The sequence below is a fragment of the Ptychodera flava genome, chromosome 22 (assembly GCF_041260155.1).
Source record: "Ptychodera flava strain L36383 chromosome 22, AS_Pfla_20210202, whole genome shotgun sequence".
Classification (NCBI taxonomy): domain Eukaryota; kingdom Metazoa; phylum Hemichordata; class Enteropneusta; family Ptychoderidae; genus Ptychodera; species Ptychodera flava.
This window is the reverse complement of record NC_091949.1, coordinates 21,256,517-21,275,362: the sequence shown is the minus strand read 5'-3', so window position 1 is coordinate 21,275,362 and position 18,846 is coordinate 21,256,517. Positions and strand designations below refer to the sequence as shown.

At 38.2% G+C, this 18,846-nt stretch overlaps 1 protein-coding gene across 4 annotated transcripts in view; it reads left to right on the top strand.

Moving 5' to 3' along the window:
* Positions 1 to 1,474: 1,474 nt before the first annotated feature.
* LOC139122941 (uncharacterized) overlaps positions 1,475 to 18,846 on the top strand; it is a 44,167-nt gene continuing 26,795 nt past the window's right edge. The window contains exons 1-5 of one of the 4 annotated variants that reach the window (XM_070688831.1): positions 1,475 to 1,615; positions 10,575 to 10,782; positions 11,594 to 11,745; positions 15,500 to 15,849; positions 18,101 to 18,816. In XM_070688831.1, coding sequence (XP_070544932.1) covers positions 15,528 to 15,849; positions 18,101 to 18,486 — 708 coding nt within the window. In that variant the 5' untranslated portion in view covers positions 1,475 to 1,615; positions 10,575 to 10,782; positions 11,594 to 11,745; positions 15,500 to 15,527 and the 3' untranslated portion in view covers positions 18,487 to 18,816. Of the gene's footprint in view, positions 1,616 to 10,574; positions 10,783 to 11,593; positions 11,746 to 12,746; positions 12,872 to 14,496; positions 15,850 to 18,100; positions 18,817 to 18,846 lie in introns of those variants that run through there. The other 3 variants (XM_070688830.1, XM_070688829.1, XM_070688828.1) reach the window with 3 other exon arrangements.

The window sequence follows — 18,846 nt, the reverse complement described above, 5'->3', positions numbered from 1 at the left end:
TAGTTTGCTCACACTACACAATCGCTGTAAGCAATGATCACGTGAATTAATCATTACTCAATTTTCTCTTTATATTATTTGTGGTGTGTCAGGATCAAAAGTTGCACCTCATAACAATGCTGAATTTCTTTTTCAAACGAAACTTAGAATGAAGATAGATTATCTATACCATATTTACACATCAACGAGATTCATTTGTTTAGCAGGGGCTAAGATTTTAAACCCAGAATTTTGAATCTCACGGACTGCAGTGGGTCGCGTAAAAGCTAGGTCAATTTTGCCTACATATTACGACCGAAACGTCGGGTATTTTGTTGAAACAGCATTAGATGGATATTCACTGAAGCAAGAATATGTGTCGAAAATTATTCCTCTGTTAGCGCTTCTTGTTTTTTGGGCAGAGTTGTCTTTCTCTATTCAAATAACATCAACATCATCCACAAAGTTCCGAGTCTCATATTGAAACGCCGCACTTGCCGTGACTGAAGAGCCGCCGACAGTCGTTTAGCCATTCAGGAGTACAGTGTCACCGTCTCTTGATCTGCAGCGTCAGGATTAACTTTGGCGTGTAGCCTTTTACCTACTTTTCCTAGATATATCACAATCGCCGAGACCGAAAGTGATTGTTAAAAAGTGTCAGAATTGACATTACTGCGGATATTTTTAGATTAATGCTGCCTGGCGTTGAGTCTATTAGCTGAAGGAAGGTACCCGTTCACGCACGGTCAACTGTCGCCACAGTGGGCAGGTTTTGGTGCAAACATAATGTCAGTCGTAGTCATTTTCTGCATGTAAATCCTCTTTATTGGGAGGTCGGTTTGTCGGTCACATTACATGGGTATCGGGTAGCAGGTTTTCTATGGTAAAGCAAGGCAAGACGATCTTTCTAAATTTAAAAAACACAAGCCGCTTTAAATCGGCACGGTATTTGTCAAAATTTGTGACCTATCACAGCTGATATTTAGTCAATATGTTTTATCCTTGGCAGGTAGGTCGTACTGACAGATATAGGGGCAAAGATATCTATACCCATGAAAAAAGTAGACACTGAAAATTCCCATAACCTTCACGAAATGCAATCAAACTTTTGGGGGGAACAGTCGCTATTAAATTTTCTTGCATGTCAGCACAATTAGTATGCCAGTGCTGTTCGAATAGTTTCATTTTGGTATTATCGATGTCAAAGTCATTCACACATTCCCAGCCGGCATAGCGTATTAACTGACCACGAATATCTCGGGGTTCCACGCATGGCGAGTTAGTATCGGTGAAGGTGTAATATACTGCTATATGAAACAGTTAAGCGGAAATTGCACTGCGCGTAATTTTAAAAAATCAACATTTCGGTCACGTCTCTGAATATATAATGTGATGTTTGCAAACTCCGTTGTGTGCTGAATGTGCCAATCGTCCTCTACCTATTCATTTAAATATCCGCAGCTGTTCCCACAACATTTTTGTTCCCAACCGACCCACACACACACACATACACACGTAACACAGCTAAAAATATTCGATAGTGCGTGTGAGTGTACAGACAATATGCTACCTGTCAGTTCGGTGGCAACGTTTTACCCGCCCGTGATAGGACACTGAACATCAAAGAATGAACGAGGTAAGACATTCAAGTCCTTTTTGAACTAATGGACGTGTGACTTTCTGCACGCCGACTTTTATTACCACAACAGCGACAGCTCGTCGGGTATAATTTTCACATTTTTACTACTGTGAATCAGCTTGCATTAATGTTGTACGCGTTTATAGATTTCACGCATTTATACGGTTTTGTCCAATCAGGGGAAGTCTTCTCTATACTTCAGCAATACTGATTGACTGGGTTGAGGTTGAGCATCCATGGTCGCGATTGTGATTGTTTCTGATGTACACAAAACTACACGCGCCTGGCGTTCATATTGGTTTAAGAGCGTCGCTGCTCTGTATTTTCAGCGACTTATAAGCCGCTATTGTTGAGGGGTACCAATGAATGTTGTAATTTCCCATATCATATTTGGTCGACACGCTTTTGATCGATTGTGATGAGTATTGGTAACCTGCCATAGGGTTTTGACATGCCTTAGCCTGGACCCGAGTCGATCTTACTTATAATTTCCGTGCATTGCACATGTAGCGTGGCGAATATATAATATGGAGGACATGAGTACACTCATACTCCTAGAGGGACTGTGAAACACTGTTTGTTTGGCCATGGTGGAAGTAACGGTTGTATGCTCACGCTCTTGTACGAGGTTGGACTTACGATACCGCCATTTCCAGATTCTAAATGCACGCCTCATCCGCACACGCACACCAAAATACCCGTTTCCTATGAATTTCTCTCACCGACACATGTTGAAGCAATACGTTTAGAAAGTTAAGTGTGGTTCAAAAGATAGACTTTTTGAAATGTAGATGAAATATAATATTTTGGTTGAAGTCAGCTGAGCCACCACCAAGTGCAAATAACATTATACCTGCCAATAATCCTCTCCACATACAGAGTATTGTATACATATGGATTTAGTGACAAATGCGTGAAATATTGCCCTTTAAGCAAATAGTATTTGTATTTTCCAACTCTATTCTTAAGTGTCGGGTGAATGCACGGAAAGACTATATCCGTACTCAATAACAACAATTAAGCTATGAATACATGCATTCATGCATGCATGCATAGATACATACATACATACATACATACATACATACATACATACATACATACATACATACATACATACATACATACATACATACATACATACATACATACATATGAATAAATACAATACATACAGGCTGTAAATACGAAAGCTTCCTGATGTCATAATTCATTATCAGAATTATAATGAAATATTGGTGTGGCAGGCAATATGAAAGAATATTTAAGGTATTTTACAAATAATTTGAAAATATTGATGTAAATGCATTTCCCATCATTTTGCCAATTTACTGATTTCAAATATTATAACACATATCTGGAAACCCAGTCCGACGTATCAGTAACTCACCACTCAGATAATTTGGTTGTATAACGATTTGAAAATGGCGAACAAATATTGACAAAGCTTCTTAAAGCTCGTCTGGAATGATGTGTGTCCCTAAAACCCAACATGAGTGGGTGAAGAGACTGTGGTTCCTATAAAGGTATGTATCATGTGTATTCGATAAATCGACCAAAACTGGGGGCAAGGTTCGATTTTTTTCAATTTTTGATGTTTCCCTTTTGAGAATTTCACATTCATAGATATGAGTCTTTTTTACTGCGATATTTTTTAGCTGGCCAAATTTGTGCACATTTTGTCGCTAATGTTCAGGCGGTTTCAGAAAGTAAGTTGTATCGGGTCAAAGTATTTTAATTAGGTCACCTTCAATGGATGTAGTTTATCTGCACGTGGCACGAGACCTCTGACCCATCTATCAAATCGAAGGAAATAGATAATGAAATGAATAATTTATGCTGAACGCGTGTATATAGGGGTGACAAAATCAATGTTTATCTGTTGTTTATCTATCTATCTTTGCCAATCTTTCTCCATAGATAGATAGATAGATAGATAGATAGATAGATAGATAGATAGATAGATAGATAGATATTGTGTGCTTGTTTGTGTCTGTGTGTCTCCTCTCTCCAGATATTGTGTGCTTGCTTCTCTCTCTCTCTCTCTCTCTCTCTCTCTCTCTCTCTCTCTCTCTCATCTATCTATCCGCTACTCGTGGTTGCTAGGAGTACGTTAACCAGTCCACAGTGCCATTGTGCCTGTCTGCTTCCAGAAATACAGATAGTATCCGTACATTGACTTATCCGTATATGTTTATCGTATAAACATGTTTGTTAGTGTTTAAGGCTAAATGTTTAACAGTGTGCCCTTGTTATTTTTATGTAAAATCTCCCAGACGGCATGCAAAACACAAAGGTCGCGTTATACTTCCAAATCATCTGACGTGACGTAACAAAGGTATTCCCTAGGTATTCTCTACTTCACGGCAATGCACGGAAATATCGCTCTGGTTAAATACCATTGCCACGTTTAGGTCAATGAAATTGAACAGAGATCAACACATTTCATTTAACGAGTAACCAATAGTAATACTGTATCCCTTTGATAGTTCAAGCTGACGCAGGCGACATAGGCGACACCAGTTGGCGCCAAAGTTGTTGTAGTATTTCTATGAGGGCTATCTATATTATTAGCTCACGTGTTTACACGTGGGCTAATGTAATACGATGTCTGTCTGTCTGTCCGTGCGTGTGTGTGTGTATGTTAGTGTGTCTGTCTGTCTGTCTGTCTGTCTGTCTGTCTGTTTACACGATAACTCAAAAACGCCTGAACAGATTCAAGTCTACGGTGGCCCAAAACTACCTGTTCTCCGCATTCAAAGTCTCCGTCGCATTCAATTGTTTTTCTCTCACATATGTCTCCGCATTCAAAGTCTGCGTCGCATTCAGTTGTTTTTCTCTCACATATGTCTCCGCATTCAAAGTCTGCGTCGCATTCAATTTTTTTTCTCTCACATAAGCTATGTCTCCACATTCAAAGTCTGCGTCGCAATCAAATGTTTTTCTCTCACATATGTCTCCGCATTCAAAGTCTGCGTCGCAATCAAATGTTTTTCTCTCACATATGTCTCCGCATTCAAAGTCTGCGTCGCAATCAAATGTTTTTCTCTCACATATGTCTCCGCATTCAAAGTCTGCGTCGCAATCAAATGTTTTTCTCTCACATATGTCTCCGCATTCAAAGTCTGCGTCGCAATCAAATGTTTTTCTCTCACATATGTCTCCGCATTCAAAGTCTGCGTCGCAATCAAATGTTTTTCTCTCACATATGTCTCCGCATTCAAAGTCTGCGTCGCAATCAAATGTTTTTCTCTCACATATGTCTCCGCATTCAAAGTCTGCGTCGCAATCAAATGTTTTTCTCTCACATATGTCTCCACATTCAAAGTCTGCGTCGCAATCAAATGTTTTTCTCTCACATATGTCTCCGCATTCAAAGTCTGCGTCGCAATCAAATGTTTTTCTCTCACATATGTCTCCGCATTCAAAGTCTGCGTCGCAATCAAATGTTTTTCTCTCACATATGTCTCCGCATTCAAAGTCTGCGTCACAATCAAATGTTTTTCTCTCACATATGTCTCCGCATTCAAAGTCTGCGTCGCAATCAAATGTTTTTCTCTCACATATGTCTCCGCATTCAAAGTCTGCGTCGCAATCAAATGTTTTTCTCTCACATATGTCTCCGCATTCAAAGTCTGCGTCGCAATCAAATGTTTTTCTCTCACATATGTCTCCGCATTCAAAGTCTGCGTCGCAATCAAATGTTTTTCTCTCACATATATCTCCGCATTCAAAGTCTGCGTCGCAATCAAATGTTTTTCTCTCACATGTCTCCGCATTCAAAGTCTGCGTCGCAATCAAATGTTTTTCTCTCACATATGTCTCCGCATTCAAAGTCTGCGTCGCAATCAATGTTTTTCTCTCACATATGTCTCCGCATTCAAAGTCTGCGTCGCAATCAAATGTTTTTCTCTCACATATGTCTCTGCATTCAAAGTCTGCGTCGCATTCAATTGTTTCTCTCCTAGATGGGCGTCGCAGTCAGTGATTTTGTCACCAACACATGAGGGCGCTGGCAAGTTTTTGTGAGCGTGACCCTCGCTCCATGACCCATGATTGCATCCGGAAAAAGTATCACTCTTTCAGTGTTGTGATCGCGAAAAGCTCATTGATTTCGAAGGTAAGTGACAAAGTTATTCATTGTATTGTAAGCTTATGGGGTTAATGATCTAGCCACCGTCTAGCCATGGATGTATTGGCAGTTGTGGGACGGGCTGCCGTTTTACATTCGGACGCTCATGTGGGACCATTATGATGCGCCATACTGGTGAGCAGCGTACCCCCTTGGCTAGATCATTAACCCCATAAGCTTACAATACAATAAATTACTTTGTCACTTACCTTCAAAAATGAGCTTTTCGCGATCACGAACACTAAAAGAGTGATACTTTTTCCGGTGCAATCATGGGTCATGGAGCGAGGGTCACGCTCACCAAAACTTGCCAACGCCTTCATGTGTTGGTGACAAAATCATTGACTGCGACGACAATCCACAGGCGGCCCAATCACTATTAATAAAGCTTATTATTGAGTTTTTCTCAGTTTTCTCTGTCACTATCAGTCCCTCTCCTTTTCTTCATGCTCTGACTGATCAGTAGTAAATAAAATAAATGACTATATAGCCTAACCTAGCCTCTTGACTCTTTATTTATTTTACACCCCATTACAAGGATGTTTATCTCTCATATACACATCTTGTAATTAATTAGTCAACACAACTAATTATGCTAATACGTGGACTTATCAAGGGTTGGTCAACATTGGAAAGATAGAGATGTAAATGAAAAAGGAGTTTTAGTAACCTTTCCTATCTTTCGCGATGTTGACTAACCTATAAAATCCCTGATAAGTCCACGGATTAGCATAATTAGTCATGTTGACTAATTAATTACAAGATGTGTGTATATGAGAGAAACGTCCTTGTAATGGGGTGTAAAATAAATAAAGAGTCAAGAGGCTAGGTTAGGCTATAAAGTAATTTCTTTTTATTTCCTACGATCAGTCAGAGCGTGAAGAAAGGGAGAAGAACTGATAGAGAAAACTGAGAAAAACTCAATAATAAGCTTATTAATAGTGTTTGGGCCGCCTGTGGCCCATCTAGGAGAGGAACAATTAACTGCGACGCAGACTTTGAATGCGGAGACATATGTGAGAGAAAAACATTTGATTGCGACGCAGACTTTGAATGCGGAGACATATGTGAGAGAAAAACATTTGATTGCGACGCAGACTTTGAATGCGGAGACATAAGCTTATGTGAGAGAAAAACATTTGATTGCGACGCAGACTTTGAATGCGGAGACATATGTGAGAGAAAAACATTTGATTGCGACGCAGACTTTGAATGCGGAGACATATGTGAGAGAAAACATTTGATTGCGACGCAGACTTTGAATGCGGAGACATATGTGAGAGAAAAACAATTGAATGCGACGCAGACTTTGAATGCGGAGACATATGTGAGAGAAAAACATTTGATTGCGACGCAGACTTTGAATGCGGAGACATAAGCTTATGTGAGAGAAAAACATTTGATTGCGACGCAGACTTTGAATGCGGAGACATATGTGAGAGAAAAACAATTGAATGCGACGCAGACTTTGAATGCGGAGAACAGGTAGTTTTGGGCCACCGTACAAGTCAGATTTGGTACATAGGTACCATATGCTACTTGCAAGAACTCAATAGATTTTGGTTAGTGTGGCTTCCATATTAATGAAGTTATGCAATATCATTTTTTTCCGTACAATGGTTTCCCTATTGAGACGGTAATGACAGTGTACGCATATATCAAGAAATACTGCACCAAATTTCATGAAACTTTTCACAGATGACAATCTCAGAACATAATGATGATACTGTGAGTTTCATGTCAATTATCTGCTCATTTGCATATTTAACGAACTTTTGTTATTAGTGACATAACTCTGAAATTCCTGCACCAAAGTAGATGATAGGTGCAACAAATATTGATCTGATATGTATCTAATTATACTTAGAAGCATTGGGCTGTGTCAAGTTATTAAATAGCTTATTTGCATATTTTATGAAGTTTTATAATTTGTCATATAACTCTGATATTACTGCACCAAATGTGATGAATTCTGCTGCAGATACTTATCTGACTGATATCTAACCGTGGTGTAAAGCACTTAGTAGTGTCAAGTTAATTAAGGATTCATTTGCATATTTAATAAACTTTGTAATTAGGTATATAACTCTGAAATTATGGCACCCAAGTCAGTGAAATCTTGTACAGATATTGATCTGATAAATATCTAATTGTACTGACAAGCATTTGGCAGTGTCATGTTAACAAATAGCTCATTTGCATATTTTATGAAGTTTTGTAATTAGTCATATAACTCAAAAATAACTGCACCAAATTTGATGAATCTGCTGCAGATACTTATCCGATAGATATCTAATTGTGGTGTAAAGCATTTGGTTGTGTGGAGTTACTTAAGGGTTCATTTGCATATTTAACGATCTTTGCAATTAGTGATATTGCTCCAAAATTACAGCATTACATTTGATGATCTGATAAATATTCAATTGTTCTGAGAAGCATTGGGGGTGTCAAGTTAATAATTAGCTCATTTACATATTAAATAAAGTTTTGTAATTAGTGATTACTCTAACAGTACTGTGCGAAAGTTGATGAAACCTGCGACATATAATGATATAACAGATATCTGATGGTTCTTATTATACGCCTCACAAGGGTGTCCATTATATTGGTATGAATTGGGTTTATTGACAGGAATGTTGAAAAACATAATACAATAAATCCTCGTCAGAGATAGTTACTCTGGCAGTAGACCGTACACGTCTAGTCTTATCAGAAGTCTGTCTTCCACTCCGCGTCGTGAGCTCAATTGAACTGCTGTCAGAATATACACTGTCTGTCTTTGTTCTTTGTTTTGGTTAGTGATTAATCTGAGGTCTGCAAATGTTGCGTAACATCTCCTTGCTCGTCGTCGTTTGAGACAGGTCAAAGGTACAATTGATTTACACAATTTCATAACAGTCAAAAAGTATGCAGTAATTCATGTCATACTGTATTATTTCATGCGTCCAGTAGTGTCTGATAAATGTCAATACATGTCGAGTCATCAGCAGTCAAGTTCAATGCTTGATAACTAAATTTGTAATTTTGTCAAATTCAAAATCTGTACAAGTCAATCATGTAACACGTCATTCCTTCCATTCAGGGGTCACATTAGCACTCGTTGTTCTGTTGAGTAAATGCTAAAATCTTCTAGTCTGTTCACTGGATATCAACACGTGAGCACATTCAGTTCATATCTGGTTTTGTTATGTTAGCGGATCGACTGTTGTTACTCGACTTTCTCTTTATATTTTGAAGTATAGACAGAGAATATTATACGATATTTCTTGCACTTTAAAAATGCCAAGTTACGTCACGTCATCACGTCATGGAAACATGGAAACACAAATATTCTTGAATTGGACTGGCAGCCACACAGTTTATAGCTAATCCCGAGAGTCATTATGGTATTTTATATTTCGCTATGATTTGTATATGGTTATTTTAAATTATGGTTAGTCAACCGATTTCGGAAGGGATCATCTACATCAAAGTACATTTCGCCAGCCAGAACAAAAGACTGAATATCACCGCAGGCTGACGAGAAGGGTTGCCGCACCATGCGCCAGGAAATCGCTTGTTGACACTATTACGAAGAGCTTTATCAGCTTCCCGTGTTCGGAATGCTGCAAACGTGCCCAGACATGTTTTTGTTGTAGATTAAGTGACCGACAACCAAGTGATAGATCTCGTTTTCTATCTGATCTGTACATGAAGGCAGCTCTCTCTCTCTCTCTCTCTCTCTCTCTCTCTCTCTCTCTCTCTCTCTCTCTCTCTCTCTCTCTCTCTCTCTCTCTCTCTCTTAATTTATATAATAATAATTAGTATCAGAGTATCGGAACATTCGTCTTGAGATATCGGTTAACGAACGGACTAGACTAGCATTTGCTATTTTCCGTTTCCATTTACCCTTTATCACAGCACAACTCAGATGTACATTCATCATTGAATTGTAATATTATTATGATTAAGGGTAATAAAGATTATTATTATTATTATCAGCAGATACCAATATACAGCTAGGATGATGACATCAGTACTTGTTGTCTTGTAATTTGGGGCTGTGACACTTTCAAAGCGCCCAGACGTCGACGGATTAGTCAAAGACCCGACAGCGGCTTAGCACTGTCTTCTACCGGTGTAAGGGCTACGTGCTTCATCTAATACCTGTGCATCGATCCGCATAAAACAGTAGAACTATACAGGGAAATTTTTAGAATATTTGTTTCATTCTTTCAGTTTATTTTCTTTTCTTCTCAGCTGATTTTAACGGTAACATTTTGGCGATGTTAGCAGTAAATCAAAGGAAATATTTGGATATTATGGAAGACGTGTCCGATGTTAATGTGAAAATGATATATTTAACCCTAAGCCATGACCCAGTTTATTCAGCTACAGCATCGAACATAATGCTTTTCAAAATGTAACATGTGGGTCTATACTGCATCAGCATGAGAACGATGAAAACATGAAAAAAAAATGAAAAACAGACATCAAAGTGTGGCTTAGTCTAGATTTTACTATTGCTTGTTAAAGGCAGTCAGCGATGTGGCGAGCGCCAAAGTCAATTTAATATAACCCTAACAATTTCTTCAGGTCCAAACATTTTGTTCTGTTTTTGGAAAAAATTTTGACCTAAAACTGGAGTTAAAATACGTACTGTCCAACTGTTCCAAAATTTTCAAAAGAATTACAAAAAAATTCATAAAAATTGGTAAAATGTGTCACTATAATTTTGGTAGCAAAACTTACAGCACTCAAAGGGTTAATCAAATTCAACAGTTTTCGGGGGGAAATTGTATGTTGTAGGGTGTTCTACAGATCATCCTTTTTGTCGATTTGCAGATCTTTAAACTCCGATTAAAAACAAGATGGCGGAAACGGATCAGCACAGTGTGTTACGCAGTGGGTATCGGTGTTTTCTGCTGGCTCACCATAGCTATTCATAACGACAACTTTAAATTTTCCTTGGGACAGTCCGTCAGAAGTTTCGCCTTTAACAGTGGAGATTACATACACCTCATCACAGCTACTGACGAGGGATTTTTTGCCGGTAAGACAATCACAGAGACGATAATTTTATTTTTCAGGCATATTTGACACGCTTGCCGTCAAAGAAATTAAATTACCATGCCCTGTCCGTCACACTTTAATTGGTCGAGCTGAACCACGTGACTGACCACAAATACACAGTAATGATTTGTTTACGTGCCCGGGAATGTGAATAATAATGTTAACATCGTAACTTTACATTCAAACGTAAATTGTGATTTGTACAAAGATCATCAATAAAAAACAATGAAGCACTTGTATGCCAAATTTAGACACTTTTTTTCCAAAAATTCTCTCGATTTGCAAAATTTTTACAATTCGCGTTTTCGTAAATTTTGACGGGTTTCTGGGGTTCGTCGATAATACATGGTAATAACAGACTCCACCCTGACCATTAACGTTAATTTAAGAACGCGGACGAGAGGAAAGCCAAAATTAACGGGTGAGGCTTATTTTTTGGCTTTTCTCTCGTCCTTGCCCATAAATAAACGTTAATGATAGGGGCGTCGCCCATTATTTCTATAATAATTTGCAAAGTGATTGACTTCAAACGAAAAAAATAAGATGAATTCGTCAATAAAGCCAGCGTTTTAAGCCACCATTTCCAAAGGCACCTTATCAGTCGGATCCACGGCAAAACCTACCATGTGAAATTGTCCTCCAATGGCAGTCCGCAGACGTCATAACGTACATTCTAGGATAGAAGATTTGAAATTCCAACCTCGAAATGTGTACAATTGACTCAAGAAATCATGTTTTTATCATTCCTTTTAAAAATGTCTTCTATTGCTTTTTGCTTCAATTTGTTTCAGGTTTGCCAACTTTAATAAATTCTGTTCAAATGACGAGCAGAAATCCGCAATCCGTTATGTTCCACGTGATTGTATGTGGCGATGACAACATTGTCGAGAGGCTTCGCGAATATTTAGCTTGTTTTGGAATTGGAACGACCACAGACATTAAGGTTCGTAAGTGGACACCACTTTTTCAAGTCCGGTGGGGGAGGGGGGCTTATTTTGAAGTTATGGATAAATACTATTTTCACCCGCTTATTTTTTCTGAAAATCATATCGAACATTTAATTTTCCTCACAGATTTAATTCAGGGATGGCGGTCAGACTGAATGTCAGTATTAGGGAAATATTGGTTTCTCTAGTCCCGAATTTTGCACGGCGACCCCTGATTTTCAGTTTTGATTTTGACCGGAAAAGGTTGGGCAAAATTCTTTCAATTTCGTGCCACTTTATCTATTCAAATTATACAAAGAGAAGACTCAATATTGTTCATTTGAACATTAACGTCATATAGAATGCGTCAATGATTTGCGTTACTATTGAAAACGACTGATGTGAATTACTATAGAAACATAAATATGCGCTTTGCGTCGCTTTTTGAATTCACCATTACTTTTTTATGTTTTAAAGATCGTAAGTTGATTGGTGCCACGATTTGATTCAATGCGGATTTTTATCAGCTCTATGTGTTTAAAAAAACTAATTAACCGGGTACAATTTCAAAATGAGAACAAAAGAGTAATATCAAGTAAATAGTCAATGTCAACAAACACGAATGGGAGAAGCAGAGATTGAGAACTGCCGCTTTAGAAGAAAACAAAAATCCAGCCAATGTTTCATTGATATTGTATGATGTGAAGTTGATAAATCGCAGCGTGACTATAAGAAATTTCGGCAGGGATTATTTAAATGGTTACTGCAGACAAGAAAAATGGAAAAATTGGAAGGACATGTTCCCTTTCAAGATTCATCCCAAACTAAGAGAATTATGCCTTGTACTAAACTGAGACACTACAACTAAACGTATCATTAGAAATATTGGCATTTAGTATTGTATGGTTCAAAATTTTCGCCATGAATTCTAGATCACGAGGTTTTATAGAGATTACAAGAACAGTTTTATCCACTTCTCAAGAAGATGTCTTCCTTCCCTCGTGTTTTGTAAGTACAGGTTCAGATAGTGGAGTTCAACCCGGCTGCTGATGTCGATGAGGACATCATGTTTGCGTGGGAGTTTATGTTCATAGCCAAACGACTTAAAAGCGACTGTAACTACGCCAGGAGCTACATGTACTCGTGAGTAAATCTGCCAAGCATGTGTTGATCATACACCCGTGGCCACTTTAGTGTTGATTAAGCCTGTCTGGTGCAAGCAAAAATTCTGTTTGTAAAACAAAGTGGACTTCTCCGCATGCGTTGGATGGAGTAACATCGTGATAAGATGGCTCCGCCAGCGTTCCATAAATTTGCAACTTTTTGACTATACTGAGTCGAAACAATGCCACGGAAACAAACTAGTACAAGTAAAAGTAGGAACAACAGTGGTGGAACGAAGGAAAGAAGAGTTGACGAGATGTTTGGAGAGCGGAAAGAGAGAGCAGAGCTTCAAGAACAAATAATACAAGATGGCGACTTGAACAACTTTGTGCACCTGTCAGCCGACGAGCGCATGGAAGTCATTATGAAGCTTCTTCTCTCCATTCGGGCTGATACAGCGAGAATTGACCCTATACAGAAGCAACTCAACGAAACGAATAAGAAAATAGCTGATATTGAACAGTCCCTTGAACACGTGTACGGGCAGATAGACGAAGTAAACGAAGAACTGGAACAGGTGACAAAGAACAAAGAAATGGATGAACTAAAAAGTAAGATAAAAACACTTGAGTCTAGAGTAACAGAAGCCACGGATAAAAACGAAGATTTAGAAAATAGGAGTAGGAGAACGAACTTGAATTTCTTGAATGTTCCCGAAGGCAGCGAAAATGCGGAGAAAACATGTGCGGACTTCATCCGACATTTTATTTCAAATCACATGAAAGTAAAAGGGGCCGAAAATGGAGTCGCTATACAGTGGGCACACAGAGTACCAGCCCAACCATTGCCTTCGGGCAAGCCTAGGTCAATTAAAGTAGCTTTTGCAGATGCTAGTGTTGCACGTATGGTACTTTTTGCAGCCCCTAAAACCCTGAAAGGAAACCCTTTGAAAGGAAAATACATCTTTGTCACTGATGATGTAACCAAACGTGTGGCTGCTGAAAGAAAACGGCTGTTAGCATTCCGGAAGAAATTCCTCATCGACCATCCAACCAAGAAGTGTTTCATAGCGTGGAAGGTGCCTGCAACATGTGTATATGAAGACCAAGATGGTAATATGAAGTCAATGACTGTCAAAGACCTTGTCGATTGAATGCTTGCTGCTATTGCAGAACAGTATTTGTAAATTTCATGTGTACCTGTTTCCAGACTTTGTTTCAAAGCTATTTCGATACACTGGTGTCTCATGGTTCTTTCACATTCTTGAGGTAGTTTTGTTTTTTTTCTTTATGAATAATTAACTTTATTCTCAGGATATTGATGCTATTTGAAAGGTGGTAGCCGTCACTCGCCGTAGATTTCGGGTTTTTTTGAGTCATTTGTTTTGTTTAGTTTTGTTTTGTTTTTTTTTCATGTTGTTTCGTTATGCAACTTTGTTTTGCTTTTTCAGTCATAATTGGGTGTCAACTCCTTGTTTTTCTCTTGTACAATTTTCGACTTGTTTTCCCCCTGTTTTATATGTAAACTCCCGCTCAGATGACGTCACAACTTTCTGTTTTGACACTTAATGTCAGGGGGTTTAGAGATTTTGAAAAAAGAAAGAAAATTGCGAATTGGCTGAATGATAAAACAATGATATTGTATGCCTACAGGAAACTCACAGTAATGAAGTGGATGAACGATTTTGGTCTTCTCACTTTGAGGGAAAATGTTGGTTTTCTCATGGCACAAAAACAGTAGAGGAGTTATGATTATTATTAGAAACAATAGTTTAAGCACTGATATTGTTTATCATGATAATGATGGAAGGATATTGTTAATTCAGACAGAGTTTGACAATTCGCCGTTTTCATGACCCCGTATGAACCCTATACGTCACTTCCGGTTTGAGGCTGTTGGTATATGCCCCCGCCATGTTTGATTATCAGCTGTGAGCAGCTCAACTATGCCGTACAACTGTTGCGTGCCGAAGTGCTACAATAACTCGTCAAAAAACAAAGGTTTACACTTTTATCGGCTGCCAAAACAAAAGAAGTTGCTGAGACTGTTCAAAGCCCGGGTAAGGAACAATACTCTTAAGGTAGAGTCGCAAAATACCCGTATTTGTAGTGTCCATTTTCAAGGCGGACGAAAATATGACGATGAACTGCCAAGCATATTCCCATGGACAAAAATCGAGCCACCAAGGAAACCCCCCAAGGAGCGAGAGCCGCTGGGAGTTCACCAATTACAGAATCAAATATCGTCGATTGACTCAAATAATATTATCACGGACGTGTCACAAGCCGAGCCATCTGCTGAAGTTATTGAGTTGCGTAAACAGTTGTCAAACATGACGCAATTATTGAGGCAACGCGACGACGAAATAGTACAACTCCGGAGTGAGAACAGGCAGCTCAAGAATGCGATTGGACATTCAAAAGAACGTGAAGAAAAGCATCTACGAGAATACATGCAGCTCAAGGAAGAGTTGGCAAAATCAAGGGAAAACAGGTTCGGTGTTGACAAGTTCAAAAATAATGATGAAGATGTGTCATTTTACACAGGATTTCCAGATTTCGAACGATTCAAAATATGTTTTGAATATTTTGGAGAGTCTGTAAACCACATAACATCGCCGAGGGACAAGCTAACTCCTTTGAATCAATTCTTTTTGGTCATGTGTAGATTGAGACTTGGGCTGTTTGAGAAAGATATGGCTGAACGCTTTGAGATTTCAGTATCAACAGTGTCAAGAATATGCAGTAAGTGGATCGACCTTATGTACTATGACCTGAAGGAGATTGACATATGGCCGTCAAGAGAGCTTGTTGACTTGATGATGCCCTCTTGTTTCAAGGAGAAATATCCAACTACAAGAGTTGTGATAGATGCGACAGAGATTCAGATGGAAAAGCCATCATCTCCAGACCTGCAGTCTCTTACTTACTCGTGTTACAAGAGCCGAAACACTGTCAAAGGATTGGTTGGCATCACTCCGAGTGGGGCAGTTTCATTTGTCTCTGACCTTCATACAGGTTTGTTTTGTTGTTTATTTTTCAGCAGTTTTCTCCCAATTGTCATACAGATCACCTGCCTTTGCCAAATAAATTCCCATGTTTGGACTACAATACATGTATATATTACAGTGTTTATTGGCATGCTTATCTGCAAAATCTGATTTTTATGTCTGAGCAATAAATTATAACAGCGTAAATTTATCAGCCATTAGATCACTTTTTGTGTTTGGTTGTTTTTGCTGGTATCTTAAAGGCAGGGCCTCCCTTTAAAAGGACGCAAAGCTATGGCGGTGCTCATTGTGTAAGTGGACACCAAACAGGCAACACACGGGCACACGCTCCAGAAAATGCCACATTTTAGTTTTCCTCGGCCGTAAAAATGCAGACAGACTGCAAAGCAGTCTGCGCGAATTGCTGCCGATCAAACTCTGTGGTTATATTCATAGTCTAACGCCACTGGAAGACAATTTTTTTTGAAATTCTAGCGTTTGTGGTGGCGAATTAATGACCATTGGCGATTTGAACCGACCGTCAATCAAACGCTTGTATAAACTCTGTTTTGCATGATTAGCAAAAGGTGACAAAGGGTTGAGATCAGTTTGTGTAATTAATGTTATAGAAATCAAACATCGTACTGGCCAAGTGTCTGACTTGGAGGAGAACTCTACTAATGCGAGAACCTGGGATTGAAAAAGTGCGGCTTTAAAGCAGCACTTTTTCAATCCTTGGCCAGTAAAATGTTTGATTTCTATAACACTAATTACACAAACTGATTTTATCACCTTTTGCTAATCCTGCAAACAGAGCTTATATAACTGTTTGATTGACGGTCGGTTCAAATCACCAACGGTCATTGATTCCCCAACAACAACAACGCTCGAATTTCCTAAAAAACGTCTTCCAGTCACGTTAGAATTTGAATATAACCACAAAGTTCAATCAGCAGCAGTTTCGCACTGACCGCTGGGCAGTCTGTCTGTGTTTTTGCGGTCGAAAAAAAATAAAAAGTGGAATTTTCTGGAGCGTGTGCCTACATGTTGCCTGCTTGGTGTCCACTTACATAATGAATGCCGCCATAGATTGGCGCCCTTTAAAATGGAGGCTCCGTCTTTAAAGAGACAAAGTCACAAATTTATAATGTTATTTCAAGTATTTTACTGTCTTTTGACATGTTGATGTTGTTCTGTTCATTCAAATAAGCTCAATCAACAGTTGTCACAATTCAACACTAACCCTGGACTTGGTTATAACACATGAAATTTATTATAATATTATTTTTGGTACATACCCATGATGAAATGATGGAAGTAATCATGGTTTATGTTCATGTACATTGTGTGAGTTGAGCTGCGTCTACCAGAGACAAATATTTTTATTTCAAAAGGAACTAAAATTATTGAAATTATGACAAAAATGAGTGGCTTTGTCCCTGTAAATATCAATAAAGTTGTTCTTTCATTACAGCCAACAAAGCAAAGTTTTTGTAATATGTAAAAAATCACCCCCAAGATTTCAATTTTTTTAAATTCTGATACTTCAACCTGATGTCATTCATTCAGACGAAAGCTGTACATGTATCACGTATCTATTGTGTAGGTGGGATCAACAAGGTGATGGGTGGCTAAATAATTATTTGTCACGGAAAAGAAAGTTGGAATGTCATGTTCATGTAGAGTTACACATAAAACCACATCTTTTTGTACAGCAAAGGGGCAATGTCTTACACATTTTTGGTTCTGTAATAACATCATTTTTCATACATATTTTTATGCAAGTATTCCCCATGTCCTTGATATCAAAAAGGGTCAAATAAAACAACTTTGTCCGTTTAAAGGGACAAAGTTGCTCATTTTCGACATAATTTTGATTATTTTAGTTTCTTTTGAAATCTTATTTTTGGTGTTCTACTCACAGAAGTGAACTTAAATTCTGATTGTCACAGCTCAATTCACATGCTGTAATGTATATGTAAAGCATGATTACTTCCATCATCTAATTTTTGATACATACCAAAAATTATGTTATAGTAGCATTCATGTGTTATGGCCATGTACAGGATAAGAGTTGACTTGTAACATCTAGTGATAGGGCACATTTCAGTAACAGAATACATGTAAATGATATATCAAGAGAAACTAAAATAATCGAAATACTGTCATAAGTGAGTGACTTAATTGTCTCTTTAAAGTGAAAGGCTGAAGTATTTCATTAGCCAGTGATTTTTTGTAATGCCAGTTTCATAAAATTGATTTTTTTCTTTAATTTTCAGGGTCAGTTTCAGACAAGGAACTCACCATTTTTAGTGGGCTACCAGATAAACTTGAGAAAGGGGATGGAGTCATGGCAGACAAGGGGTTCAATATACAGGATGAACTTGCAGCCAAAGGTGCAGTTTTGAACATGCCTCCATTTGTTACTCCAGGACAACAGATGTCAGTTGAGGATGTCATAGAAACACGTAGTATTGCTGCTGTTAGGATCCACGTTGAGAGATGCATGGAAAGGATAAAAAATTACCACATATTTGACAGACCAATTCCAGTCTCATTATGTGCGCTTGCAAATCAAATGTTCTATGTATGTGCAGTTTTAACAAATTTTCTCCCACCACTCATACCAGAAGTAAAAAACAACAAAGCAATAGTGTTCCAGTAATGACAAATATTTATTGAATATAAACATACAACTGTTTCTGCTTTCCATGCGATGTCTTCCATTTTGAAATCTGAAGGGGTCAGAGGTCACAGATATTGTTAATTAGGCCAGCACTGAAACCAGGGACTTGACAAATGTGAAAATGGACCAAATCTATCTCTCAGAGAGTTTTATTGAACATTTCATGAAATGCCTAAATTTTTTAAAATCTGAATGTAATTCTTTATAACTAAAAGTGTGAAAAATTTGTTTTCAGTACTGTAAATTTGAAAGAATCTAAAGCTGCAACAGAAACTTTTACAATAAATGACTATTGAATATTTCCATTAACCCAGCAAGACTTTGTGATATTTTTAGCTG